General features: G+C 42.4%; 2 protein-coding genes across 4 annotated transcripts in view; one reads left to right on the forward strand and one right to left on the reverse strand.

Annotated features, from left to right (window-relative positions):
* Window positions 1–4,266, forward strand: part of ldlrad4a (low density lipoprotein receptor class A domain containing 4a) — a 125,239-nt gene extending 120,973 nt beyond the window's left edge. For all 3 annotated transcript variants that reach the window (XM_037535542.1, XM_017716924.2, XM_017716923.2), the window contains 2 exons: window positions 343–396; window positions 2,095–4,266. In XM_037535542.1, the coding sequence (XP_037391439.1) occupies window positions 343–396; window positions 2,095–2,634 (594 nt within the window). In that variant the 3' untranslated portion in view covers window positions 2,635–4,266. The remainder of the gene's footprint in view (window positions 1–342; window positions 397–2,094) is intronic.
* Window positions 4,267–13,808: 9,542 nt separating this feature from the next.
* Window positions 13,809–27,570, reverse strand: fam210aa (family with sequence similarity 210 member Aa). The gene is made up of 4 exons (XM_037535260.1): window positions 27,432–27,570; window positions 22,873–23,277; window positions 18,014–18,125; window positions 13,809–14,702 (listed from the first exon to the last, which is right to left on the reverse strand). Exons 2-4 carry the CDS (start codon window positions 23,247–23,249, stop codon window positions 14,403–14,405), a joined length of 789 nt encoding a protein of 262 aa, XP_037391157.1. The 5' UTR covers window positions 23,250–23,277; window positions 27,432–27,570; the 3' UTR covers window positions 13,809–14,402.
* Between the last annotated feature and the right edge of the window lie 71 nt (window positions 27,571–27,641).

Raw genomic sequence — 27,641 nt, forward strand, 5'->3', positions numbered from 1 at the left:
ACTCTCCAACAATCCCCAGACTCTTAAATTCAAACGAAACGTATTCAATTAACTCTCAAACTTCACAGATTCCCGTTTCATTACTCTGTTTTTTTTTTGTTTATATTATTAGATTATATCTCCTCATTTGCATTTTCTTATGTCTTCTGATGTTATTCATGCATCTGCTCTTTTCCCCTTTAGTATTAGGACACCTATTGCTTTCCTGCCTGCGGCGTATTTGGGGTTAAATATGCATCGGCAGATTTTCACTCTTGTATAAAAAGCCATTTCAGTTCAGATGTGCCGAGTTTCTCTGGAAGGCGGCTCATGTTCTGCATGTTTGTGTCTGTATTCTCTCAGGACGGTTGTGCGTGGCCCACAGACAGTCTGGTGACACAACAAGGAGCCACTGAGGTACGTGTAGAACAGCGTGTTTGACACCCACGACGGGAATGGGACTCGAGTCGAGCCTGTGTTTGAGCGCAGACCCAGTGTTCTCCAGCAAATAACAACAAACTCAGATGTTGGGCTAGTGGGTGGTGTGATTTCAGAAGTTTCTAGAAGGTTCTCCTCTTTTCACATCGAGTGCGTTTACATGCACTTAATAACCTGATCACTGCAGAAAATCAGATTTGGTCAATAATCTGATCAATACGTTTTCATGCACTTGAGTAATCAGATAAAGGGGGAACTCCAGGTATAGCGATTGCTGAAGAATGAAGGTGTTTGGAGAATAATGTTTCAGAAGAATTAGGTGTCAATCTGTCATTCAAACAATAGTCAAAAACCAACATTACAGAGTTGTGGTTTGTTGGAGGTGCTGGTCAGAGAAAGTTGGTTTTAGTCGAGGATGTTGATGTTTGGTGAAGCATGATGGTGTTAGTTGGAGAATGATGGTGTTAGTTGGAGAATGATGGTGTTAGTTGGAGAATGATGGTGTTAGTTGGAGAATGATGGTGCTTGGTGGAGAATAATTTTGTGTTTGTTGGAGAATAATTTTGTGTTTGTTGGAGAATGATGGTGTTAGTTGGAGAATGATGGTGTTACTTGGAGAATGATGGTGTTAGTTGGAGAATGATGGTGTTAGTTGGAGAATGATGGTGCTTGGTGGAGAATAATTTTGTGTTTGTTGGAGAATAATTTTGTGTTTGTTGGAGAATGATGGTGTTAGTTGGAGAATGATGGTGTTACTTGGAGAATGATGGTGTTAGTTGGAGAATGATGGTGTTAGTTGGAGAATGATGGTGTTTGGTGGAGAATAATTTTGTGTTTGTTGGAGAAAGTTGGTGTTTAGTGAAGAATGATAGTGTTAGTTTGGAGAACAAAGGTGTTTGTTGGAGAAAGTTGGTATTTTGTGGCGAGTGATGATATTTGGTGAAGATTACTGGTGTTGGTACAGAAAGTTGGTGTTTAGTGAAGAATGACAGTGTTAGAGAATAATGGTGTTTGGTGGAGAACGTTGGTGTTTGGTGGAGAATGATAGTGTTAATTGGAGAACAGTACTGTTAGTTGGAGAACGTTGGTGTTAGTTGGAGAACGTTGGTGTTAGTTGGAGAACGTTGGTGTTTGGTGGAGAACGTTGGTGGTTGGTGGAGAACGTTGGTGTTTGGTGGAGAATGATAGTGTTAATTGGAGAACAGTACTGTTAGTTGGAGAACGTTGGTGTTAGTTGGAAAACGTTGGTGTTAGTTGGAGAACGGTGGAGAACGTTGGTGTTTGTTGGAGTACGTTGGTGGTTGGTGGAGAACGTTGGTGTTTGGTGGAGAATGATAGTGTTAATTGGAGAACAGTACTGTTAGTTGGAGAACGTTGGTGTTAGTTGGAAAACGTTGGTGTTAGTTGGAGAATGGTGGAGAACGTTGGTGTTTGTTGGAGTACGTTGGTGGTTGGTGGAGAACGTTGGTGTTTGGTGGAGAGTGATGATATTTGGTGAAGATTACTGGTGTTGGTACAGAAAGTTGATGCTTCTTGAAGAACGATGTGTTGGTAAATCTAATATACTGCGGCCAAAAGTCAACATTACAAAGTTGGAGTTTGGTGGGGAACTTTGAAGTTTGGTGGTTAGGTTAGTGTTGCTTTCTCATGCTCATGTTTCCTTTTTCCGTTCCGCAGGTGATGTACGGGCCGCGGAGCGGGGAGCGCTTCAACCCGCCCTCCTTTATGCAAAGGGACAGATTCTGCCGCTTCCAGCCCACTTACCCGTACCTGCAGCAGGACATCGACTTACCGCCCACCATCTGCCTGTCGGACGGTGAGGAGCTGCCCCCCTATAAGGGCCCCTGCACCCTGCAGCTGAGAGACCCGGAGCAGCAGCTGGAGCTGAGCCGCGCCTCCGTACGGGCGCCGCCCAACCGGACCATCTTCGATAGCGATCTGATAGACGTTTACGTGCATGGGGGCGGACCCAGGCCTCCGAGCAGCAACTCTGGCAAGAGTGCTTCGAACTCGCGCATGGAAGGGCCGCCGCCCACCTACAGTGAGGTGATTGGCCAGTCCTACCCAGGCTCCGCCTCTTTCCTGCACCAGCACAGCAATAACGCACCGCCGTCCAATCAGAGGACAGCGAGCCGCTCCACCCAGCCCAGCGCAAGCACAACCCCGACCGCGTCCGCCAAGGTGGCGAAAGACAGCCGACGAGACAAACCAGTGTGACTTAAAGACAGGCACAGAGGGGGCGAGGGAGGGGGCGGGGCTGTTGGACCCCGCCTCCACGTTGCGAGTGGGTGTGGCTTCCCTCTGAGCGTTCCCTTGCACAATTTGAAAATTCTGAAAAAAATCGAGGAACCAAGCTTAAGAAAATATCTCTTTTGTATACGTTTCAGTTTTTTTTTCGTTGTTTTTTTGCTAGAACTCGTGGGCCTCGTGCGGATGTGGATGTTTGGGCTTCTTGGCTACTTTTCTGTCTGTCTGTCTGTTTTTGTAACGCTTTTACCTTTATTTATAGTAACCGAGCGTCTTCGCGGTTCGGTCGAGTGTGGTTTGCTTGAGCGACTGTGCAGATTTATAGGATATTTGTTTTTCTTCAAAATGTAAGTTTTCTCGAGATCTGTGCACAAAAAAACCTTTTCATAACAAACCGAGATCCAAAACGTAATATGAGTGCCATGATTCATGCAAGTACTTAAGTCTTTGTGAGGTGACTCAACCGCAGAGAAAAACCTAAGTTGCACTAACTTATTGTTTGAATAGCTGAAAATAGCTGACCTTTGTTTCTGTCCACCATGACATTGAAGTCCTTTCTATCTCGGCATCCATCTCTCTGTCGCGAGCTTTTCTTCCCTTTTTTTTTCCTATTTTTCGTCCTTCAAATGGGGGGAGACGTAGACTCTGATCCAGCCTAAAAAAAACCTCCACTACTAAAACTACGAGATGGCACTTAGAGAAGGGTTAAAGCAAACCGCTCCGGTTCCGCTTTTGTTCTCGGTGCGGACGGAAGTCGTTTCATGCGCACCTCTTTCATCCTGTCAGAAAAATAGCACTTTAAACTTGGCTCGTTTTAGCATTTTCATGGGGTCCAAATGCAAGGGGTCATGGGAAATGTAGTCTTATGCACATCCACCACATCCTGAGTGTAAACCTGCAGCTTAGTGGGTTTTTTTGTTGATATTTTTAATTCCCCTTTGTTGTTCCTCATCTAGCTGACCTCATACGTGGTCTTCAATGTCAGTGACACAGCCAAAGGTTCTGCGTAGGTGTCAGTTTTTATTTGCAGTGCATGTCGTGGCGCACGAGGTTTTGGATGCCCTTACACACGAGAGGAGCACAGAGCCTCCGTTTTGCTCTTAGTAGGTTTGTCTTACTGTAACGCACTTGGCACACACAGCGAATGCTTTCAGACACACTGATTGTTTTTTGAGACGTGCTTTCCGAGCTGCCGGTCCGTGGCCAAGCTTTGAGAGCGGCCCGTATAAAACATGATTTATTTGATATTGGCCTGTCTGCTCGATGGGAGGAGCCTGATGTGTAGCTTTGGATTGCATGGAAGGCAAAAACATTCATTTGCATGGATTTATTTACACACTGCCTGTCAAAACTTTGGGGACTCTAGCTTTTCAGCAAAATACTTTTCGGTAACACTTTCCTGTAGGGTGCCGCTCATAAGGTTGTCATTACAACTGACATAACCCTACATAATTGCTTATAAATGCTTACCACCACAGGCGTCGTCCGTCATAAAGGCTACTTTAGCTGATTTTGATCCAAACTGGCAAATGTAACCTTTATTGGAACAAGCATTTATAAACAGTTATGTAGGGTTGTGTCAGTTGTCACGACAAGCTTATGTAGGTGTCATGTTGCCTTATGAGCAGTAAAGTGTTCTTCAGGTTGATGGAGAATGTGCTGCATATCTAGCTATATAGCACCACAAAAGGGTTCTGCTGTTGTTATGATGCTTGTAACAAGAGCAGAACACTTTTTGCGGCTGCATAGAACCGTTTTCAGAAAGGTTCCGTATGGAACTATACACATTCTCCATCAGTCTGAAGGATGTTTTCACCGTGCCAAGAACAATTTAAGCATGAAATGGTTCTACACAGAATATTTGTGCTGGACAAAGCCTCGGCCTGAGCAGAAGAAGCTTTGGCTTTTGGCGTGGTTGCTCACATTGCTGTTAGGTGGGTAAAGCCCTCAAGGATGGGGGGAGGGGGGGGGGGGGTAAGTTGGCTTTCTAGCCACATTAGTAATTAACATATTTAAGGAACATTCCACTTTTTACTGCAGCTGTATTATTTGGTCGATTACCACGGTCAACACTTCCCTGTCGTACTCAGAAAAGAGTAGAACATCTCTCGACCCGAGACTCACAGTAGAAGTCAATGGGCAGGGAAATTATTGTCTGTGCTACAGATGCTGGCGCCTTCCTTCAATACCTTCATTTTACCTGCTCTTCATACCAAGGAAAGACTCCTGGATGAACATGAAGCTGAGTTCTGCAGCTAAATACACTCACCTGCCACTTTATTAGGTGCTTGTTAACACAAATAGCTAATCAGCCAATCACACGGCCGCAGCTCACTGCATTTAGGCGTGTAGAGGTGGTCAAGACGACTTGCTGAAGTGCAGACCGAGCATCAGAACGGGGAAGAAAGGGGATTTAAGGGGCTTTGAACGTGGCGTGGTTGTTGGTGCCAGACGGGCTGGTCTGAGTATTTCAAAAACTGCTGATCTGCTGGGATTTTCACGCACAACCATCTCTAGGGTTCACAGAGAACGGTCCGAAAAAGAGGAAATATCCAGTGAGCGGTCAGTTGTGTGGACGAAAATGCCTTGTTGATGTGAGAGGTCAGAGGAGAATGGGCAGACTGGTTCCAGATGATAGAAAGGCAGCAGGAACTCAAATAACCAACCAGAATCTCTGAGGAACGTTTCCAGCACCTTGTTGAAAGTCTGACATGAAGAATTAAGACAGTTCTGAAGGAAAAAGGGGGTCCAGGCTTTTACTAGCAAGGGGTACCTAATAAAGTGGCCGGTGAGTGTGTACCCCGAGGATTAGATGATAGATGATCACTAAGCCGTTGCGAAGATTATGAACTGAGCTCCAGCTTTAGCGAATGCTGGTAAACGTCCCATTCAGCCTAATGAGAAACTGAAGATCTCTGTAGAGTCTTTAAAACGCCGCGTTACCGAGCTGAGCTGTGTTGTTCTAGCTAACCGAAACGAGGCCGGTCGGAAACGGCGAATTTGCCGCCTTGGCAACGTTAAATTGATTAAAAAACTATAGCTGATCTATTCCAACAGTGCAAACCTGCACGAACACACAGAAATCCGTGGGATTTTAAATCAGTAACACGCTCTACATGGAGTGCTGCAGTTTCCCATTAGCTTCAGTGGACTGTTCCATCAGGGTTCTGTTTAAATGGTTGGCGAAACGGTTCTTCAGATTGATTGAGAATGTGTTGTATGTGGTTCCATGCAGCACCAGAACGGGTTCTGCTGTTGTTACGATGTCGAGCTTGTAACAGTAGCAGCACGCACTTTTTGTTACCACATAGAACCTTTTTTCAAAAAGGTTCCGTATAGAACCACACACGTTCTCCATCTCCTCAGAGGAATCTTTTCGCCACTCTCTTTTAAGGGAACCGGGCTGGACAAGGCCTCAGCTGAATATTAGCCCACTAGCTAGTGAGCTAAGTAGTGGCTCAAATTACTTGTTAGCCTGTCTCTTCAAAATAAAAGTCTTAGGGATGAGCTTGGCTAGCTAACAAACTCAGAAAGTGTGAATTAATTATCCAACTTTATTTAGTGACATCACAAATAAATCAGTTAAGGTTGGGGTGGTACATTAGCCCGTTAGCCACGTTAGCGAGTGTTGAATCACTTCTTCACAACAGAAGTTCCGCAGCCATGCTAGCTAACCTGTTTCTTCAAAATAAAAGTCCTGGGGATAATCTTAACTAGCTAACGCACTCAGAAAGGGCAGGTTATCCAACTTTATTTAGTTATAGCGCAGAGGAGGAACTAGCACGGCTTCTCTGCTCCGCTTTAGTAGCGCTAAAAACTTTGACCTAACATTAATGTGAGTTACCGCACCGCTGCTCTTGTTAGCTAGCTAGCTTGGGTGGCTAATTGTGGCCAAGCTAGACCCTGCTGAAAAAAATCACAGGGACCATTAAAGATTTCTCCTGGTTCTTAGTGGTGTCCAGCAGTCTGTAATGGGACTTAGTGTTTGATAACACAGTGTAATGGATTGTAATGGTTCCATAGTTGTTCTGGGACTGATTTCAAATGCATTTTTTCCTTTAAGCGGTTAAATAAAATAAAAATGATTTTAATTTGAACATTTTAACAACAGAAGGAAAGCAGCCCCCCAAGCGTTCGACAGGCACTGAGCTTCTCCTCCCTCACAACACAAGATTATAATATGAGTGAGTGTCCATTTACAGCTGTGGTCAAACCGTAGCCTCTCCTCCCTCCGCTTTCTCTCGGATTGAGGCTCTGAATCGGGCCTCGGTTCTCTGTTCTCCTCTCCGTCACTCGTTCTGAGCGTGCGGTGTGCGTTTTTACGTGTTTTAACGCTGCTGCTATGCTGCTGCTGCTGCTGCCGCCGCTGCCGCCCAATGTCCAGTGTGTCCACTTACCCTTTCACTTCGGGTTTTCTTTCAGAAATGTTTTATTTACGCGCTAGACCCAGAAATTTGTGCTCGTTTTATTATGTTCCTTTTCCTTTCGCTTGTACTTTTGTGCGGTCATAGTCACAGTTATATACATACGTACATACACATATATAGATATATACATATACATATATATAAATATATATACATATATATTATAAAAAGAAAACAAGTGTTTATTTTTACGTTTTTCAGCTGAGAGGTTTTGCATGTTACTTCGAGCAAATTTGGTGCCTAAAGCAGGTCGTGTTAAAGCAGGCATAGGAACCCACTTGCACTCTGAAAATCCCCCCCTCCCGAAAAAAAAAAAAAAAATCCCCCCCACCTTCGTTGTGCCTCACTTCTTACGGTGCTTTTTCAGTAGTCCGACTTTGTTTATTTGTACTGTGCTGTATATAACTTGAAAATATTATGCACATATCCTACCCAATGGGTAGAAAAACCACAAGAGAACAATGTTAATACTGTAATATAATGTATAGATAATATTAAAAAAGAAAAATTTAACACGGTGGCATTAAGTTTTGTGAATGCCTACAAAATTGTGCTTTGTCTTTTTTTGTAAAACCGAGTAAAGTTTGCAAAAATAATGCTACAGTATGGTCACATAAATACAAAAAAAAAATACTTCTTATATTTTTTCCTATACCGTAAAGTAAATGCAAAATCTGTTATGTGATGAAACAAATATTCTGATATAAAGGCAGTTGTACACAGGATGATAAACTAGCTGCTGCTTTTGTTACTTCCAGAGAAATAATTATCAATGCCAGCGCTTGCCATTTATTTATTTGACTTACTATTATTAATTTTAAATTTTTTTTTTGATTTGGTGACTGCTAGATGTTTGGACTTTTATCCGCTCAACCATCGGCAGAAAACATCACGGAAACTCTGCCGCCGTTAAAGAAACGGACATGGACAGATTATAAACGTGGTGTATCATATCAAGCTAAAGGGACTTTTATTTTGTTCATTTTACCACAGTTTGTCCTTTTTTTAATCTGGGTGTTGAAGTTGAGCGTTAGGGCTGGGTATCATTAAAATAAAAATTCATACTAATACTTCGACTTCGATACTGATTGCTAACAGTACTTTTATTTTTTAAATGATAAAAGAATTACAAGTTAAAAGTCAGCTTGCTTTGAAATACATGCTGTATTTAAAGCAAAATAGATGTGTATATAAATATATCTCTATACTAAAAAAATACAATTTGTACAATGTACTTTTTTATTTTATATATATCTTACATTTTAGTACAGAAGTTCAAAAAAGTGACATTAACATTAACATGCCGTGTAATTTACACAGCCAATCAGCATCGTCGATTTTAGAACAAGCATGCTTATTGGCTCACTGATGCCAATATGAAATTCGGTGTTGAACAGCGCTGAATTTTTTGATACTCATAAAAGTCATAGAGGTGTTTCTGTTTTGATACCCAGCCCTGCTGAATGTCACACGGCATTTACACACTTTTACAATGAAAAACGAACAACATCGGCTCAACCGACGGCAGAAAACAGCACGAAAACTCACAGTTGAAGAAACGGACGTGGACGGATTGGGACTTTAAACTGGACAATAAAGCGGGTGGATCACATCAAGCTACGCGAATCCAGCTAAAGGGACTTTTATTTTGGATTATATCATAATTTGTCCTTTTTCTCTTGGTTAACTCACGTAATCCAGTGGCATTTGCACACTGTCGGATGAAAAAAAAAAAAAACGATCCACAGACTTTCTGCATGTCTTTTTTCTGGTCCAATCAGCAGCCTCCTCTCTAAAACACACCACCAGGCCGCGCTCCCTCCTGTACTGGCTTGAATGAACGAATGGACGAGCAGACGAGTGAATGAATGAACAGATGAATGACGGATGAATGGTTTTGGGGCTCACGTTCAGCACCTCGTTCCACGGATTTGAAACACCCCAGCAGCGTGCGTGCGTCTCATTTTTGCCTTGATTTTTATCTCAGACGTTACAGGACTTTTATTACACAACTTTTTTTTTTTTTCCTTCTTGAGAAGAACCAAGTTCAGTGAGTGAGGAGACACTGCTGTGTACTTATGCCTTTTCTTTCTTTTTTTTTTTTTTAGATCTTATTATTTAAGCAATCGTGATGTCATCGGTTTTCAGCCTGAGGTCTGTTACTGCAATACTTTTACAGGAAAAGGTGATAAAAAAAAACAATAAAAAAAAACATAAAGGGAAAAAAAAAACAATAAAAATATTGCTCAAAGTACCGTTGTAGTCCTTCATGAAACAATTCCATGCTTGTTCTTTCGCTGTGATCAAATGGCTAGAAAGAGCGATTAAAGTTGAGGAAAATAATCCTGGCACCAGTCTTCTGTCGTTTGTGTTTATTCTGACTCCGTTTAGCCACCAGCAAACTGACCGCTTTGACCTTTAAAGGGCCCATATCATGGAAAACCAAAGTTGTGAATTCACTGTTTTTGTGTCATTAAAAAAAAAAACAAGCCATTTACATGTCGCTGCTGTCGGAACAAAACCTCGTATCTCCAACACGGTGACTTTACAAGAGGACAAAACTTTGCTTTTAATGGAAGTCAATGGAACCAGACGTCTTTCCAAGTCATTTTGTGTCCGTTCTTTTAGTCCGTTCATCATGAAATTCGGATATCTTGTAAAAGGTAACGGGAGTTTTCAAATTATGTCAAAAAACCCAAAAGTCTGTTCTCTTTCCAATGGGAATATATTAATAGAAAACTAGTGAAATATTATTCTTAGTGTTGTATTTGTACCCAGTTAATATTCAAGCTCATTACTTTCTGTAAGCGATTAAACACCATTTACAGTGCAGCTTCAGAGCTGATGTAGCAAAATTTAAACATGCAAAACGGGAGAAATACTTGCTCATTTCTCAGATGTTGCACGGCTATTTTATTTCCAAGGAAATCATTTGTGTGAGTGGACAGGCAGTAAGTGAGTTGCTGTGGAATGACCCTGTTAATCTACACCAGGGGACGGTCACGTGGCTCTGGAGCCCCATGCGGCTCTTTTACCGCCCCCTTGTGGCTCCACAGCTGAATCAGATCAGCAGGTAATAATAAAATAATCCTCCTCTACAGTAAAATAAAGCTCTGCTGATCCTTCAACACAGTTTAACAGTAAATGGTCTTAAACGCTGGAGTTAATGTAGAACTGCTGATTCACCCTTTAACCCTGAAGATCAGCGCAGACGGCTGGTCACCATAGCAACACAGATAGCAGTCTCGCCCAGATAGTAGCTACGAAACGGCAAAGAGAGAGATTTAAGACGGACATCGATAATTTGGAGACAAATGGACTCATCAGTGTTTATAGTCACTCCAGCTGGTCTCATACGTTTAATCTGCAACGAGAAACTGACGAACTCTAAAAAGTCGTGAATCTGAAGTCGTTTCTCGTTCAGATTATCTGGTTCCACCTTAAATGGTGCAGCAGTTACATTCTGGCGCCTCAGGGATGATTTAAGGCGAATGAGAAGCGACTTCAGTCTCGTAAAAGATCAAAGGTTTAGAGACGTTTTACAAGAAACTTCTACTTTTGAGGAAAAGTTTCCTGCTGGAGATGCGAGAAAAGTGGCTGTAGCTGAGCTGAAGCTGAAAGCAGAGCAAATTTAGACCGTGTTTTCCTTCATATTATATTTTTTAGCCTATATTAGTACATCAGCACATATTTACAAACAAGATGGTAAGATGGATATAAACTGTTGCGGCTCCCAAAATAGTTTGGAAACACAAAATTCCTAACGTTTGGGTTGCCGACCGCTGGTCTACACCAAAGTATGCATAGCAAGAAACAGCATGAACAGCTGGGAAGTCATGTTTGCAGATCTCTGTGGAAAACTGTGTATTTTAATGACTACATTTGAGGAAAGGGGTCAGATGTTCTGCCAAACCGTCCCTTTAACGTCGGCATCTGTCCTAGAACTCCGTTTAGCTGTAAACGGTCTTTTTAAGTGTGCTCCCGTGTGAGTGTGAAGATGACAAGGGCCGCTGTGAATCCCTCAGTCTGGTTTTATTTGGATGGTTCTCCTTCAGTACAGGTACAGGTATCGCTATGGCAACAACACTGCGCACGACGATGCAGTTTTCCCAAAACTGAACTCGGATGAGTCTCTCGTCTCTCAGAACGGAGGAGTGCACATTAATGACCCAGACTAAACCATAACATACATATGAAGACAACAGCTTAGAGTATGAATATGAACATGAATATGAGCCTGAGTGCTTGTAAGACAATAAACTGGTAGGGCTGGGCCTTTTTACTAAAACTGCAATTCCAGTGGTGTTTACCATTAACATGAGTGTCCAGTCGCAAAGGGGAATTCCGCCAACTTTTCAAAATTCCTGCATAATTAAACAGTTAAGATATGAACAGAGAAGTTTGATGTGAAACGCTCTGTTCTAGATAAACTTCCCGAGTCAGAGCTGTTCACAGTGGTGGTGATGGGAACCAGACGTCTCCCTCTAAAAGCTCCTCACAGAAAGTTCCTACATGAACTGGTTCTGAATTCACTGCCTGATGACTGAGACGCTGTTTTATGAGAGTTTAGAGAACTTCAACTCCATTCATGGTGGAGGGAGACATGCAGGGCGCTGTGCGGTAAAATAGTCCCCAAAGAAAACTCAGTATTCCAGATTTTCCACTGTTTTCCATCATCAACATTCCATATAAGCTCAGAAGACTCGTGTAGGTTCTCTGGAGGTTCTGGATGGTAAATAAAGTGTCTATATCTGTGTTGTAGTCATGGCGACGCCTGGTTCCCATCACCACCACTGTAAAGACGTCTGAACCACTTCACACCAAACCCTCTGGATCTCTCTGATTACACCTCACACACTGAGTTATGGAGGAATTTTGAAAAACTGGGTCTGGAAAACCCAGTCATAAAAGTTTAGGTCAGTTAGCAAGTAAACTTAGTTTACACAAACATAGGAAAGATTGGCAATTCAGGTATTTTGACATTAAGACAATATCTGCTGACGCCAATTGGAGGGCCAGTTCATCTTAAACTGTCCAGGCTTTCAATCGTTTTAATTCTTTGACACGTTATGGAAAAACTTTAAGCTTATTTAGAACTAGGCTAATTATTTCACCGTTTACATCAAGTGCAAAGCCTTGTGCTGGACCATGCGTCCCACAGAGCGAAGCTTTCTTTAATTCTAACCCTAACAGTTACACATCTAATCCTAAATGTTACCAGTGCGACTCCTCTGAGTGAATTCAGCTGTGAGTGGTGGAAGTAGCAGTGTTTCTTAAAGGGGAATTTCACCGTTTGTTCAAAATTTCAGCAAAATTAACTGATTAAGACGTAACCCGAGCGGTTCTGAGCGATTTGGGGTGAAACGCTCCGTTCCGAGTCAGAGCTGTTCACAGTGGTGGTGATGGGAACCAGACGTCCCTCTAAAAGCTCCTCACAGAAAGTTCCTACATGAGCTGGTTCTGAATTCCGAGAACAGTTTTATGATCACTTTGGAGTAAATTTTGGCACATTAAACCAGTTTACGTCACATCAAACCACACCACTCCGATCGGCTTTGGTTACATCCCAACAATTGAACAACGCAGAAATTTTGAAAGATTGGTGGAATTCCCCTTGAATATGGCGTGACAGTGACTGAGAGGGCCACAAACAGTTCACACAGCCAGACATCATAAACGCTTCGTCTTAAGACCGAAAAAATAGCCACCGTCATACATTTCAGTCCAGCGGAAGTGCCATCAGTTGTTCGCCTCTGATGTGTTGCCTTCCTGTCCACTAAACACAGGAGAAAGTCCAGTCCAGTCCAGTCTGCCTGCAGGGCAGCAAAGAGTGGCGACGGGTTTGCAGCACAGCAGTGAGTTTGAGCCCATTTCACATGTGCAAGTGGAGACACTTAAACATAGCAGGTCGCTTGTGTCAGTGTGTTTAAAGCGATAGTTCTGTGAAAAACTAACCCCCCCCCCTCTTGGGACAGAGACACACACACACACACACACACATACACACACACACACACACACACACCTTACCCCAAATGTAGTCCATCAGCCAAGACACGTTTGGGGTCTGAAGTTGGCTTCTTTAGTTTCAGCACCAGAGCTATAAGGCTAATGTAGCTAACAGACAATGGAAGCCTATACCCCACCAATTAGCCTAGTGCTAACCTACATACCTAAATCACCCCATTTACCTCGATCCATGTGAAGCTGTACAGTCATCTGTAACAGACTTGCTTATCTATGATAATTAAATTAGCCATAATCATGGAGTAAATTCAGACTTTCAGACTAAATTCCTACTTGAGCCCTCCAGGTCAAGGGGAACTCCACCAATTTGTCAAAATTCCTGCATAAGTAAACGGTTCAGACGTAAACAGAGCGGTTCTGAGCGGTTCAGAGCGGTTTGGGGTGAAATGCTCGGTTCTAGATAAACTCACAGAGTCAGAACCGTTCACAGTGGTGGTGATGGGAACCAGACGTCCCTCTAAAAGCTCCTCTCAGAAAGTTCCTACATGAACTGGTTCTGAATTCACTGCCTGATTACTGAGACGCTGTTTTATGAGAGTTTAGAGAACTTCAACTCCATTCATGGTGGAGGGAGACATGCAGGGCGCTGTGCGGCAAAATAGTCCCCAAAGAAAACTCATTATTCCAGATTTTCCACTGTTTTCCATCATCAACATTCCATATAAGCTCAGAAGACTTGTGTAGGTTCTCTGGTGGTTCTGGATGGTAAATAAAGTGTCTATATCTGTGTTGTAGTCATGGCGACGCCTGGTTCCCATCACCACCACTGTAAAGAAACCTGAACTATTTCACACCAAACCCTCTGAATCTCTTTCTATTTGTCTAGAGTGACTCCATAACGTAACAGACACAGAGACGCAGAGGGACGAGCTGGATGGACCACGAACTCGCAGACAGATAAAACTTTTAAACTGGCTCAAATGCCTGGTTCCCATCACCACCACTGTAAAGACGTCTGAACCAGTTCACACCAAACCCTCTGGATCTCTCTGTTTACATCTTAAACAGTTATGCAGGAAGTTTTGTAAAAACAGTGGAATTTCCTGTTTTAGCTCTGCGTCACGGACCCGTTTAAACGTATCTTGCTTAATTAACCACATTTGGGGTGAGTGAATTCTTATTGGTGAACAATCACTTTCAGAGGCTTTGTGAGTGGAGACGGATGTTCTGCTGTCAAGTCGATCGTGTGGAACCTCATGACGTTGAGAGAGACCTAGTCTAGTGCACTGTCTTTCTACTGGAAACACCTCACAACGGAAGAAAGATCCTCGTGAGCTGTAAAAGCTACTCGGATTTCTTCCTGAATCCCACTTTGTCTTTGGTTTCTTGGAGTTTTTCTGTCAGCTTGTCCTTGGTTTCTTCCATTTTCTCCGAGAAGCGATCCTTGGTCTCCTCCATCTTCCCCGAAATCCTCTCCTTCGTCTCCTCCATCTTCTCCGAGATCCTCTCTTTCGTTTCCTCCATCTTCTCCTGGAAGTACTCTTTGACGGGCGGAGGGGTGGACAGGTAGCCGTGCTTCCTCAGATACTTCACCGACAGGGACGTTCCTCCTAAAGTCACTGTGTACCGCGCAGGTGTGGCGATCTGTACGGAGAGAAGAAACATCAGACGCTGGAATGACGCGAGAAATTACATAAAACATATCAGACCTGCATCAATAAAACTCCCATCATCATCACCGAGGTCAGGGATCCGGCCCTGTGACCGGAAGGTTGCCGGTTCGATCCCCAGAGCCGACAGTCCGTGACTGAGGTGTCCTTGAGCAAGACACCCAACCCCCAACTGCTCCCCGGGCGCCGTGGATAGGGCTGCCCACCGCTCTGGGCAAGTGTGCTCACTGCCCCCTAGTGTGTGTGTGCTCACTAGTGTGTATGTGGTGTTTCACTGCATGGATTGGTTAAATGCAGAGGTGGAATTTCCCAGTTGTGGGACTAATAAGGGTCACTTAATCTTAATCTTAATTTCTGTACTGTCTGTCTTAAGGTGTGTATTTCACTGTTGTGCCCTGGAGCTTTTCCTGTTTCATCATTTTGATTTTTATAGGTGCAACATTATCAAAGGTTGGTCTGTTAATCTGTCTAGCTCTGCTGGGTCTGATGAAGGAAAGTTCAAACGCCAGCATCTCTGATGGTGTGGGGGGGTGTTAGTGCCCATGGGAGGGGTAACTTGCACATCTGTGAAGGCCCCATTAATGCTGAAAGGTACATACAGGTTTTGGAGCAACATCTGCCGCCATCCAAGCAGCGTCTTTTTCAGGGACGTCCTGCTTATTTCAGCAAGACGATGCCGAGCCACATTCTGCACGTGTTACAACAGCGTGGCTTCATAGTAAAAGAGTGCGGGTACTAGACTGGCCTGCCTGCAGTCCAGACCGTCTCCCATTGAAAATGTGCGGCACATTAGGAAGCTCAAAATACGACAATGGAGACCCCCGGACTGCTGAGCAGCTGAAGCTGTACATCAAGCAGGAATGGGAAAGAATTCCACCTACAAAGCTTCAACAATCAGTGTCCTCAGTTCCCAAACGCTTACTGAGTGTTAAAGGAAAGGTGATGTAACACAGTGGGAAACACGCCCCTGTCCCAACTTCTCTGGAACGTGTTGCAGCCATCAAATTCAAAATGAGTGAATATTTGAACATTAAATATCTCGTCTTTGTAGTGAATTAAACTGAATACAGGTTGAAAAGGATTCGCAAATCATCGTATTGTGTTTATATTTATGTTTTACAGAACGTCCCAACTTCACTGGAATTGGGGTTGTAAACCCCTAAAAAGATCAAGGGTTCTTTAGTAAACAAAATGGTTCTGTGTAGAACCATGAACGTCCGAAGATCCTTTATCATGATTAAAGTGTTCTTTCCATCATGAAATCGTTCTTCAGATTGATGGAGAACGTGTTTAGATGGTTCTACACAGCACCAAAAAGGCTGTTGTTACCAGCTTGACGCATAGAATCTTTTCCAAAAGGGTTCTATGTAGAACCATATACGACGCATTCGTCGTCAATCTGAAGAACCGTTTCAAGATTCGAAGAACAGTTTGATCATGCTAAGGGTTGTTTGAGTGTTCATGGTTCTGTATAGAACTATGTATCTTTTTAAAGAGTGTACCGTCAACTGGTAGGGAACCTTTAACTTAAAAATGATTCTACAAGGGTTCTTTAGTTAGGAAAATGCTTGTATGTAGACCCTTCTTGAAAATGGTTCTCTAAAGAACCAAAAAGGGTTCTTCTACTGTTACAAGCTTGACACAGCAATAATAGAAGAACCCTTTTTAGTGTTACATAGAACCCTTTTTAAAAGAAGATGTATATAGAACGATATACAACACATTTAGCATCAGTCTGAAGAACGCTTTCGAGATGTGAAGAACCTTTTAATCATGCAACGAATTCTTTAAGTGTTCATGGGTGCATATAGAACCATTTTCTTTACTAAAGAACCACTGAAGCACCATCTTTTTTTAAGAGTGTGTTTAACCCTTTAACTGGTATGGAACCTTAACACTACACACTTAAACAAATGATGGTTTTTCAAGGGTTCTTTAGTAAATAAATTGTTCTGTATAGAACCATGAACACTCAAAGAACCCTTTGCATGATTAAAAGAACCTTTTTGAAACTATATAGCAGATAAAAAAAATCTATTGACACAGTAATAATAGAAGAACCATTTTGGGTGCTATACAAAACCATTTTCATAAGGGTTCTATATAGAACCATCTACAGTACATTCTCCATCAATCAGAAGAATCCTTTCATGATGCAAGAACCCCTGATTAAAGGCGTAATTCAAATTGATGGAGAATGTATTGTATACGGTTCTATGTAGCACCTCTTTTGAGAAGGGTTCTAAACAGCAGCAAAAAAGGGTTCTTCTATTGTTACAAGCTTGACACAGTAATAATAGCAGAATCCTTCTATATAAACCCATTTATAGCACATTCTCCATCAATCTGCAGAACACCGTCATAATCCAAGGAACCTTTTATCATGCAAAGGGTTCTTTGTGTTCATGGTTCTATACAGAACCATTTTCTTTACTTAAGAAACCTCTGCAGTTTAAGAGCGTACATTTAACTGGTCTGGAACCTTAACACCACACACTTAAAGATGGTTCTTCAAGGGTTTGGTAAAGAAAATGGTTCTATATAGAACCATGAACACTCAAAGAACTCTCTGCATGACTAAAGGGGTTCTTCAAATTGAGGGAGAATGTGTCATATATGGTTCTATGTAGTACTTTTTTTAAAAGGGTTCTAAACAGCAGCAAAAAGGGTTCTTCTGCTGTTCCAGGCTTGACATTGTAACTAACAGATTGACAGGATAACCCTTTTGTGGCTATCTAGAACTCACACTTAAATATGATGGTTTTTGCTCATTTTAATGCACTTTTTTTGTGAATGACTGAATTTGACATATTAGAATAAATAAAGCATAAAAGGAATATGCCATGATTTCTACACACGACATTTTTTTATGTTTATTTTTTTCCCAACATGTTAAATTCAGTAACTAATCAGCATCAGAACAAAACCTTGCATCTCCCTTCTGGTCATTTTTAAGGTTTTGCCAGAATTTGAAAATGCCGTTTATATTCTGTGTAAGTTTCATGATGACTGGACCAAAACAAACGGCCAGTTTACTTGGAAAGACGTCTGGTTCCATTGACTTCCATTAGAAACACAGTAAGTTTTTTCCCTCTCTGGTAAAGTCACTGTTTGGGAGATACGAGGTCTTGTCCCGACAGCAGCGATGTGGGTGTTAAACCGTGCAGTAGTGTGTCTCTGCGGGGATGTGTTCGCTTATTTACCCCCAGAGGATCAACAAAGACACACACAGGGCCAGGCGCACCCAAACTTCTGCATACGACTGTACGCACGTGCTTACTTTACCTTATACATGGCATAAGCAGTCAGTGCATAGCCACTCTGGGAATTCTCCAGGAGTTTAACAAGCCGGTCAGGAAATCCAATGTACTCCAGAAACGGCACCAGGTTCACTCCTCTGAGAACCACAGATGGAAACAAATAAATAAATAATTAATATTATTTACAAATATAAGCAAAACTTACATTGCATGCAGGAACGGTGATGAATTCAGTTTATGTACTGTAGAGATGTTTCTAGATTTGCATGAGAAATAAAAACGTTCTGACCACCTCCTCGTTTCTACACTCACTGTCCACTTTATCAGCTCCACTTACTGTATAGCTGCACTCTGTAGTTCTACAGTTACAGACTGTAGTCCATCTGTTTCTCTGATACTCTGTTACCCTGTTCTTCAGTGGTCAGGACCCCCATGGACCCTCACAGAGCAGGTACTGTCTGGGTGGTCATTCTCAGCACTGCAGTGACACTGACGTGGTGGTGGTGTGTTAGTGTGTGTTGCACTGGTGCGAGTGGATCAGACAGCAGTGCTGCTGGAGTTTTTAAACACTGTGTCCACTCACTGTCCACTCTATTAGACACTCTTACCTCGTCGGTCCACCTTGTAGATGTAGAGTCAGAGACGACAGCTCATCTGCTGCTGCACAGTTTGTGTTGGTCATCCTCTCGTCCTTCATCAGTGGTCACAGGACGCTGCCCACAGGATGCTGCCCACAGGACGCTGCCCACAGGACGCTGCCCACAGGACGCTGTTGGCTGGATATTATTGGTTCTCAGTCCAGCAGCGACACTGAGGTGCTTAAAAACTCCAGCATCACTGCTGTGTCTGATCCACTCGCACCAGCGCAACACACACTAACACACCACCACTACGTCAGTGTTACTGCAGTGCTGAGAATGACCCACCACCCACACAGTACCTGCTCTGTGAGGGTCCGTGGGGGTCCTGACCACTGAAGAACAGGGTAACAGAGTATCAGAGAAACAGATGGACTACAGTCTGTAACTGTAGAACTACAGAGAGCAGCTATACGGTCAGTGGAGCTGATAAAGTGGACAGTGAGCGGAGAAACGAGGATCAGGGTGGTCAGTCAGTGCTATTAATAAAGTGGTTATTAGAAATGTGGGCTGCTGAACTGCTGCCCTGCCTCAGTGAAGCTCTGCTGGACGAGTCAGAGTTTCGTGGTCAGGGAGCAGTGACTCAGGCTTTTCCTCAATGCCGGCTTTCGGTAAACATAATATTCCACATCAGGTCACCCCCCCCCCCCCCCCCACCCCCCACACACCCCACCCCCCCGACATTTTTCACATTTCCAGACGGTGATGCGTCCGTCCTGCCCGCTCCACATTTAGCCAAACGGGTTTGACCAGCAAACACTGCACAGCCTGCCAGCTCACTCCATTCAGCAGGCCAGGATGACCAGGAGGACTGACCACCCCCATCACACGCCAATCAGCTTACACCCTCAAAGACGGTTCCTCTAGGGTTCTTTCATAAAGACAATGGTTCTATACAGAATCATCAACAATCAAAGAACCAGTGGCATGACTGAGCGGTTCTTTGCATGCTGAAATGGTTCTTCAGACTGACGGAGAACGTGTTGTATATGGTTCTTTATAGCACCAAGGGTTCTTTGGTAAAAAAAATGGTGTGTATCAGCAAATAAAGTAGAGCTGGGCAAAAAAACCACATGATTCATTTTTTTTTACAAGCTTGACGTCGTCAATATCAATAACAGAACCGCGTCAATATCAATAACAGAACCGCGTCAATATCAATAACAGAACCGCGTCAATATCAATAACAGAACCGTGTCAATATCAATCAATAACAGAACCAGGTCAATATAAATAAATAACAGAACCGTGTCAATAACAGAACCGTGTCAATATCAATAACAGAACCGCGTCAATATCAATAACAGAACCGCGTCAATATCAATAACAGAACCGCGTCAATATCAATAACAGAACCGTGTCAATATCAATCAATAACAGAACCAGGTCAATATAAATAAATAACAGAACCGTGTCAATAACAGAACCGTGTCAATATCAATAACAGAACCGCGTCAATATCAATAACAGAACCGCGTCAATATCAATAACAGAACCGCGTCAATATCAATAACAGAACCAGGTCAATATAAATAAATAACAGAACCGTGTCAATAACAGAACCGTGTCAATATCAATAACAGAACCGTGTCAATATCAATAACAGAACCGCGTCAATATCAATAACAGAACCGCGTCAATATAAATAAATAACAGAACCGTGTCAATAACAGAACCGTGTCAATATCAATAACAGAACCGTGTCAATATCAATAACAGAACCGCGTCAATATCAATAACAGAACCGCGTCAATATCAATAACAGAACCGTGTCAATATCAATCAATAACAGAACCAGGTCAATATAAATAAATAACAGAACCGTGTCAATATCAATAACAGAACCGTGTCAATATCAATAACAGAACCGTGTCAATATCAATAACAGAACCGCGTCAATATAAATAAATAACAGAACCGTGTCAATAACAGAACCGTGTCAATATCAATAACAGAACCGTGTCAATATCAATAACAGAACCGCGTCAATATCAATAACAGAACCGCGTCAATATAAATAAATGACAGAACCGCGTCAATATAAATAAATAACAGAACCGTGTCAATATCAATAACAGAACCGCGTCAATATAAATAAATGACAGAACCGCGTCAATATAAATAAATAACAGAACCGTGTCAATATCAATAACAGAACCGCGTCAATATAAATAAATGACAGAACCGCGTCAATATAAATAAATAACAGAACCGCGTCAATATCAATAACAGAACCGCGTCAATATAAATAAATGACAGAACCGCGTCAATATAAATAAATAACAGAACCGCGTCAATATCAATAACAGAACCGCGTCAATATAAATAAATGACAGAACCGCGTCAATATAAATAAATAACAGAACCGCGTCAATATAAATAAATAACAGAACCGCGTCAATATCAATAACAGAACCGCGTCAATATAAATAAATGACAGAACCGTGTCAATATAAATAAATAACAGAACGGGGCAATATAAATAAATAACAGAACCGCGTCAATATAAATAAATAACAGAACCGCGTCATGAAGTGGACCTCAAGGCAAAAAGACCATATGGGTGCTTTTATTACTGAAGTAAAATGAATTACTGTTAATTACTGTTAATTACTGTTAATTACTGTTAATTACTGTTCGCAGTGCTGAACATTTCAACGTGGATATGATGCTTTGAATTTGACCATTTTTAATTCCAGAGGCAGAGAAAACGGATAAGCAGGAGAGCTCGGCTGTGAATCCCTGCTGTAAAGCGGGAGCAGCGCGGATAAACAAACTCCATGACTCTACAGCACTGAGAGAGTCCGAGGCTCCAGCACACGATTTCCACATCTGCTCGTTTGTGTTCATTTGCTGAGAAAAGTGCTAATATTAGAATAAACAAAATGTAGAGAATATTAATCAATAATGATTGTATGTATGTGTGTGTATTGTATATATAAATAAATAAATAAATAATACACACACTCACACACACACACACACACACACACACACACACACACACACACACACACACACACACACACACACACACTCACCGGCCACTTTATTAGGTACCCCTTGCTAGTAAAAGGCTGGACCCCCTTTTACATTCAGACCTGTCTTAATTCTTCTTGTCAGACTTTCAACAATGTGTTGGAAACGTTCCTCAGAGATTCCGGTTGGTTATTTGAGTTATAAAATACATATAAATAATATATACACACACACACACACACACACACACTCTCCCCGGGTGCTGTGGATTGGGCTGCCCACCACTCCAGTGTGCTCACTGCCCCCTAGTGTGTGTGTGTGTGCTCACTAGTGTGTATGTGGTGTTTCACTGTGCGGGTGGGTTAAACGCGGAGGTGGAGTTTCCCCCGTTGTGGGACTAATAAGGGTCACTTAATCAAATTAACCTAATCTAATAATTCAGCCAATATTATTAATATTGCGTGGGTAATAAGCTTCCATTACTCGTCAGCTACATGAGATTCAAATCTTCGGTTTAAAAACAATGAAGCAAATTTAAGACACCAGACACGTCTTGGCTGGATGACTACATATGGAGTCATAGGGGAAAAAATCATATATTGCATTTTTTCATATATTGAATATTGATACCATTCTCAATATCAAAGGCAAATCAAACTGAGGGTCTTATCTTTTAATCTTTTTAGCACTGTGTGAAGGTTTTAGGCGTCTAAGCGAATGTTTAAACTTTTGACCTCAGCAGTGAGTTTATCACAATATACATTAGAATAAAGTCGTATTCATAATTCAGATAAACAGAAAAACAATAAACAGGAACAAGAATTTCTCGGGTCCATATTTTTCCTGGACACCTTCACAGCCGCCACAGAGACTCGTTAATATCATCAATTACATCATGAGCTCAATTTACTGAGCACTGATTGGTCAAACCAGGAGCTGCTTTTTAACTACATTATAGTATTATAACTACTAATACTGGGCTTCCTCGAGGAGGAGAGGCTTGGAGATGGGTAAACAAACACACCAACATCCAGAACATCAGTTTATTTTATATTTATATATATATCATTATGAATTAATATTCTATACATTTTGTTTATTCTAATATTAACACTTTTCTCAGCAAATAAACAGAAACTACACGAATAAACAGATCTTGAAAATGTGTGTTGGTGCCTCAGACTCTCTCACAGCGCAGCGCGTTCTCTCGTTAGTCCCTGTTCTGCAGTGAGACTGACGAGCGCAGCGCGGAGAATCTCATACTCACTTCATAGCGCTGTAGTAAAAGGCTCCAAACCAAACGGAGGACGTGACCAGGTGCACGGGGATCATCACTTTGCCGTACTGTTTAAAGGTTTTTTTAAACCTCTGGACGAGGCCGCTGGACTTGTCCTGCAGCGGATCGGGCTCCGTGAGGTCACTCTGTCCAGCGGAGTCGGGGCTCTGCTGACCATCTCCAGGAGGACCCCTCTGTGGGGCTGCAGAGCATGCAGGGACGGAGGTGCTGACCCATCGTGGGCTGGAGCTCAGCTGCCTCAGGTACCGTGGGCTTGTCTTGTTCAGCGTAGCCCAGGACGACGGCCCGGAGAGGACGGAGCGCAGGGCAGGATGCCCGAACGCTTCGGCGCAGAGATACCGCAACATGACTCACGACCTATCAGCTCCAGAGTCCCTGTGGACATAGTTATCTCCATCATCATCATCATCATCATCATCATTATTTCGGATCATATGAACATTATAGAGCTTTTTAAATGAAACAGTAGAAGCCGTATCGCCCCCTACGCTTCCTGTAGTGTATTACAGTCTGTCAGAGCGACTGTGTGGATCATATGAACATTATAGAGCTTTTTAAATGAAACAGTAGAAGCCGTATCGCCCCCTACGCTTCCTGTAGTGTATTACAGTCTGTCAGAGCGACTGTGTGGATCATATGAACATTATAGAGCTTTTTAAATGAAACAGTAGAAGCCGTATCGCCCCCTACGCTTCCTGTAGTGTATTACAGTCTGTCAGAGCGACTGTGTGGATCATATGAACATTATAGAGCTTTTTAAATGAAACAGTAGAAGCCGTATCGCCCCCTACGCTTCCTGTAGTGTATTACAGTCTGTCAGAGCGACTGTGTGGATCATATGAACATTATAGAGCTTTTTAAATGAAACAGTAGAAGCCGTATCGCCCCCTACGCTTCCTGTAGTGTATTACAGTCTGTCAGAGCGACTGTGTGGATCATATGAACATTATAGAGCTTTTTAAATGAAACAGTAGAAGCCGTATCGCCCCCTACGCTATATGCTACGCTATATGCTACTTAGCTGTTAGTATATCTAACAAAACTGGGAATGTGTGTCCATTCAGTCAAAAGAGTATTTGTGAAAACTGAGCAGCCCAAACCCTGAAAAACAGCCCCAGCCCATTATACCACCTCCACCAAACTTTACTGCTGGCACTGTGCATTCCGGTAGGTATCGTTCTCTTGGTATACACCAAACCCAGATTCATCCATCAGACTGACAGATAGAGAAGCTGATTCATCACCTCAGAGTTTCCACTGCTCCAGAGGCCAGCGCTGGCGCTTTACACCACTCCAGCCGAAACTTGGCCTTGCACTCATATTAGGCTTGTGTGCAGCTGCTCAGCCATGAAAACCCATTACATAAAAACAGCTTGTGCAGATGTTGCTTCCAGACGGAGGATGGACGACTTTTTATGCCCACACTGTGAGTTTGCATGGTGTATTGCTTCATGGCTGAGCCGTTGTTCCCCCAAGATCCTTGTATTCCGCAATTTCACAATAATAGCACTTACGGTTGACCGGGGCAGCTACAGCAGGATAGAAATTCCACAGTGATTTGTGACAGAGGTGGCATCCTATGACAGTGCCACATTTAAAGTCACTGAGCTCTTCAGTACAGCCCATTCTACTGTATTCGTCTGTGGAGATCACATGGCTTTTTTGCACCTTTTAGCAATCGGTGCGGCTGAAACACCTAATGAGGAGGAGTGTCCGCATACTTTTGGCCATATCGTGTATGAATATTAAACACAGATATTACGCAGAATCCTGGACTACAGAGGACAGTGTTCCAGACATGGATTAAGCCTAATGTTAGTCTACACTGCTGTGCAAATGGTGAATCACCATTGGAAATTCTTAATAGTCTAGGCTTAGGCTTAATCTGGGTCTGGGAAACCAGCCCAGAGCGTTACGAATCACTTTTGCCGTAAACAACCCATTACGGTTTTCCGTAACCACCCCTGTCAGTTAATCCTTTCAGCTCTAACGCAGAGTGATAGTGACCAATTACTGACGCATTTACATCAAACAGATAAAACCCGCTGAAAAGAGGCCACAAAAAAAGAGAAAAGTGGTGGAGGAAGAGTCACAGCAGGCCTGGCCTAAATGATGTGATCAAATTAAACGATTTAAAAGCAACATGAATCATATGATGAATGGACTCTATTTTCATTACAGCATTCCCGAAAAATGCCAAGGTCACAGCTAAAAGAGGCACAAATGAAAGAGAAAAGTTCATTTTTAAAGAGTGGCAGCACCTTGGGGCAAAATAATGTGGCCAAAATAAAAGTGAAAAGCAGACACAGTCACTTTGTGGTCCTTCAACATTATAAATACATTAAATGGACTCTATTTTAATTTATACACCCATAAAAAACTGGCTGAGGTCATTTCTGACGGGGAAAAAAGACCCTAAGGTACGTTTTTAAAGAGTAGTGGCCGCACCCTTGGCCTGACACTAAAACAGGAATCATTTATAGGGAATATGGGTTAAATATAACATGATAATAAGCAATAATTGACATTTTTGGCCTCTAGTAATGACAGCCAGGACACGTGCTATGGCCAGAAGCGGCAGTAATCAGTGACTTCTGCGAATTTAAGTAGGATGGATTTGTATTTTGCTGAGTATTTTCACATGACAATTCTTTCTCTTCCAGACAAATATATGATTATTGATTATCTATTGTTGAGTCTGTTATGTTAAAATTTATCTCCTAATATCTTTTCAGGGTGGAGTTTGACTCTGCTGTGCCGTACGGCCGATCACAGCGCTCACTTTGGAGCTTCAGCGTTTTAAATTTAGATCAAAATCATCTGTAAAGGGGAGAACAGAGTCTTACGATCCGGAATTCCTATTAGAGGTGGACAGCACAACATCAGGATTGTTCAGGAAGCTCGCGATACTTTGCAATACTTTGCATTAATTTGCATTAATTTGCGATACTTTGCAATACCTTGCAATACTTTGCATTACTTTGCATTACTTTGCAATACTTTGCATTACTTTGCAATACTTTGCATCACTTTGCAATACTTTGCAATACATTGCATTACATTGCATTACTTTGCAATACCTTGCAATACTTTGTGATACTCATTTTCCGATTTGTTAAAATGGACAAGATAATTAAACAATTTAAAAATCCCTCCAAAAACTACGATCCCAGTTACTCGTATTCAACATTTCACCCACTGAGCTGCACCAACTCCAATCAAACCTGATGAATGAATCAAACACACAGGTAGGAAAGGTTCCAAGTCCAGGACGAGCTCAGAAGAGACCACGATGACATGCTGTGATGTAATTCATCACAATAACAATAAATGCGGTCATACCACCCAGCTGGACTTCCTAAACTGATGGTTCTTTAGTAAGGCAATGGTTCCATTTAGAACCATCAGTCCTATATAGAACCACTTTATGCTTAAATGGTTCTCTGCATGGTGGAACAGTTCTTCAGATTGATGGAGAATGTGTTGTTTATGGTTCTAGCATCAACAGGAGTTCTGCTTTTGTAACAAGCTTAACATCGTAACAGCAGAACCCTTTCTGGTGCTGTATAGAACCAAAAAAAAGTGCTAAAACTACATAAGAACCAACACGGTTACTAACACAGCCACTCAAATAAGTAGCTGGGAAGTGCAGTAGAACCTCTTGGTCCATCTAACATCTCCGCTTTCAAAAAAGATGAGTTCTAAAGAGGGCTCTTTAGAAAAGGCAGTGGTTCTATTTAGAACCATGAGTTATAGCTATATAGACTCATTTCATGCTTAAATGGTTCTCTGCATGGTGGTAGTGTTCTTCAGATTGATGGAGAATGTGCTGTATATTGTTCTATACAGCACCAAAAAGGGTTCTGCTATCATTATGATGTCAAGCTCATTACAAAAGCAGAACTCTTGTCAGTGCTGGAACCATATGCAACACGTTCTCCATCAATCTGAAGAACCATTTACGCATGAAATGAGTCTATACAGCTATAACTCACGGTTCTAGAACCACTGCCTTTTCCAGAGAACCCTTAACACACCATCATTTTGGAAAGTGGAGATGTTAGATGGACCAAGAGGTTCTTCTGCAGTACCCTGGCTGCTTATTTGAGTGACTGTGACAGTAACCGTGCTGGTTCTTATGTAGTTTTAGCACTTTTATTTCAACTGAAATAGTTTCTAGAAGCTGCTTTTGGTTCTACTGGAGTTCTGATGTTACTGGTGTCGTTTTTAATGTGGCTTTTAAGCTCCTCTGGCTGCTGGAGACAGCAGGTGGTGACTCAGGAGCTCCACCAGCACATTTTGGAGAACAGGACCACTCTTTCCTGACTCGGGGCGTTTACTAAACCCCTTAAAAAATCAGTAATGATGACCACATGACAACATTCAGCAGAGCTGATGATTAATCCCTGCCGAGGCCCTGCTGGTCATGCAGCCAAACCCTGACATCTCACACTGGATCTGCTCAGCCAGGCAGAGAACCACACCTGCCAAAGGAACTGGTACATTCATGCTAGAAGGCCTATACGTACATGAGTGAGCGGCTCCAGCAGGGCGACTTTCATCCCCAGGACCATCTTAAAACTGGCAATCTTCACTCGTGTCCCCTCTGTCATTCACAGCGAGCTTCCCACGACGCACGAACATCACACATGGTCACTGTTCGCGGGAAAGAACTCTGGGAAATGTAGTCAAAACCTCTCCAACACGTCGTTAACATTGCGACCGTCAAAACTCCATTT

Source organism: Pygocentrus nattereri, chromosome 27 (assembly GCF_015220715.1).
Source record: "Pygocentrus nattereri isolate fPygNat1 chromosome 27, fPygNat1.pri, whole genome shotgun sequence".
Lineage (NCBI taxonomy): Eukaryota > Metazoa > Chordata > Actinopteri > Characiformes > Serrasalmidae > Pygocentrus > Pygocentrus nattereri.

What these genes read in the sequence shown, in the direction of transcription:
- fam210aa (XM_037535260.1), bottom strand. Translation starts at nt 23,249, where the DNA reads ATGTTGCGGTATCTCTGCGCCGAAGCGTTCGGGCATCCTGCCCTGCGC. An exon ending in TTTTACTACAGCGCTATGAA is followed by an intron (nt 18,126 to 22,872) that starts GTGAGTATGAGA and finishes TGTGGTTCTCAG; the next exon opens with AGGAGTGAACCTGGTGCCGT. An exon ending in CTGCTTATGCCATGTATAAG is followed by an intron (nt 14,703 to 18,013) that starts GTAAAGTAAGCA and finishes CTCTCCGTACAG; the next exon opens with ATCGCCACACCTGCGCGGTA.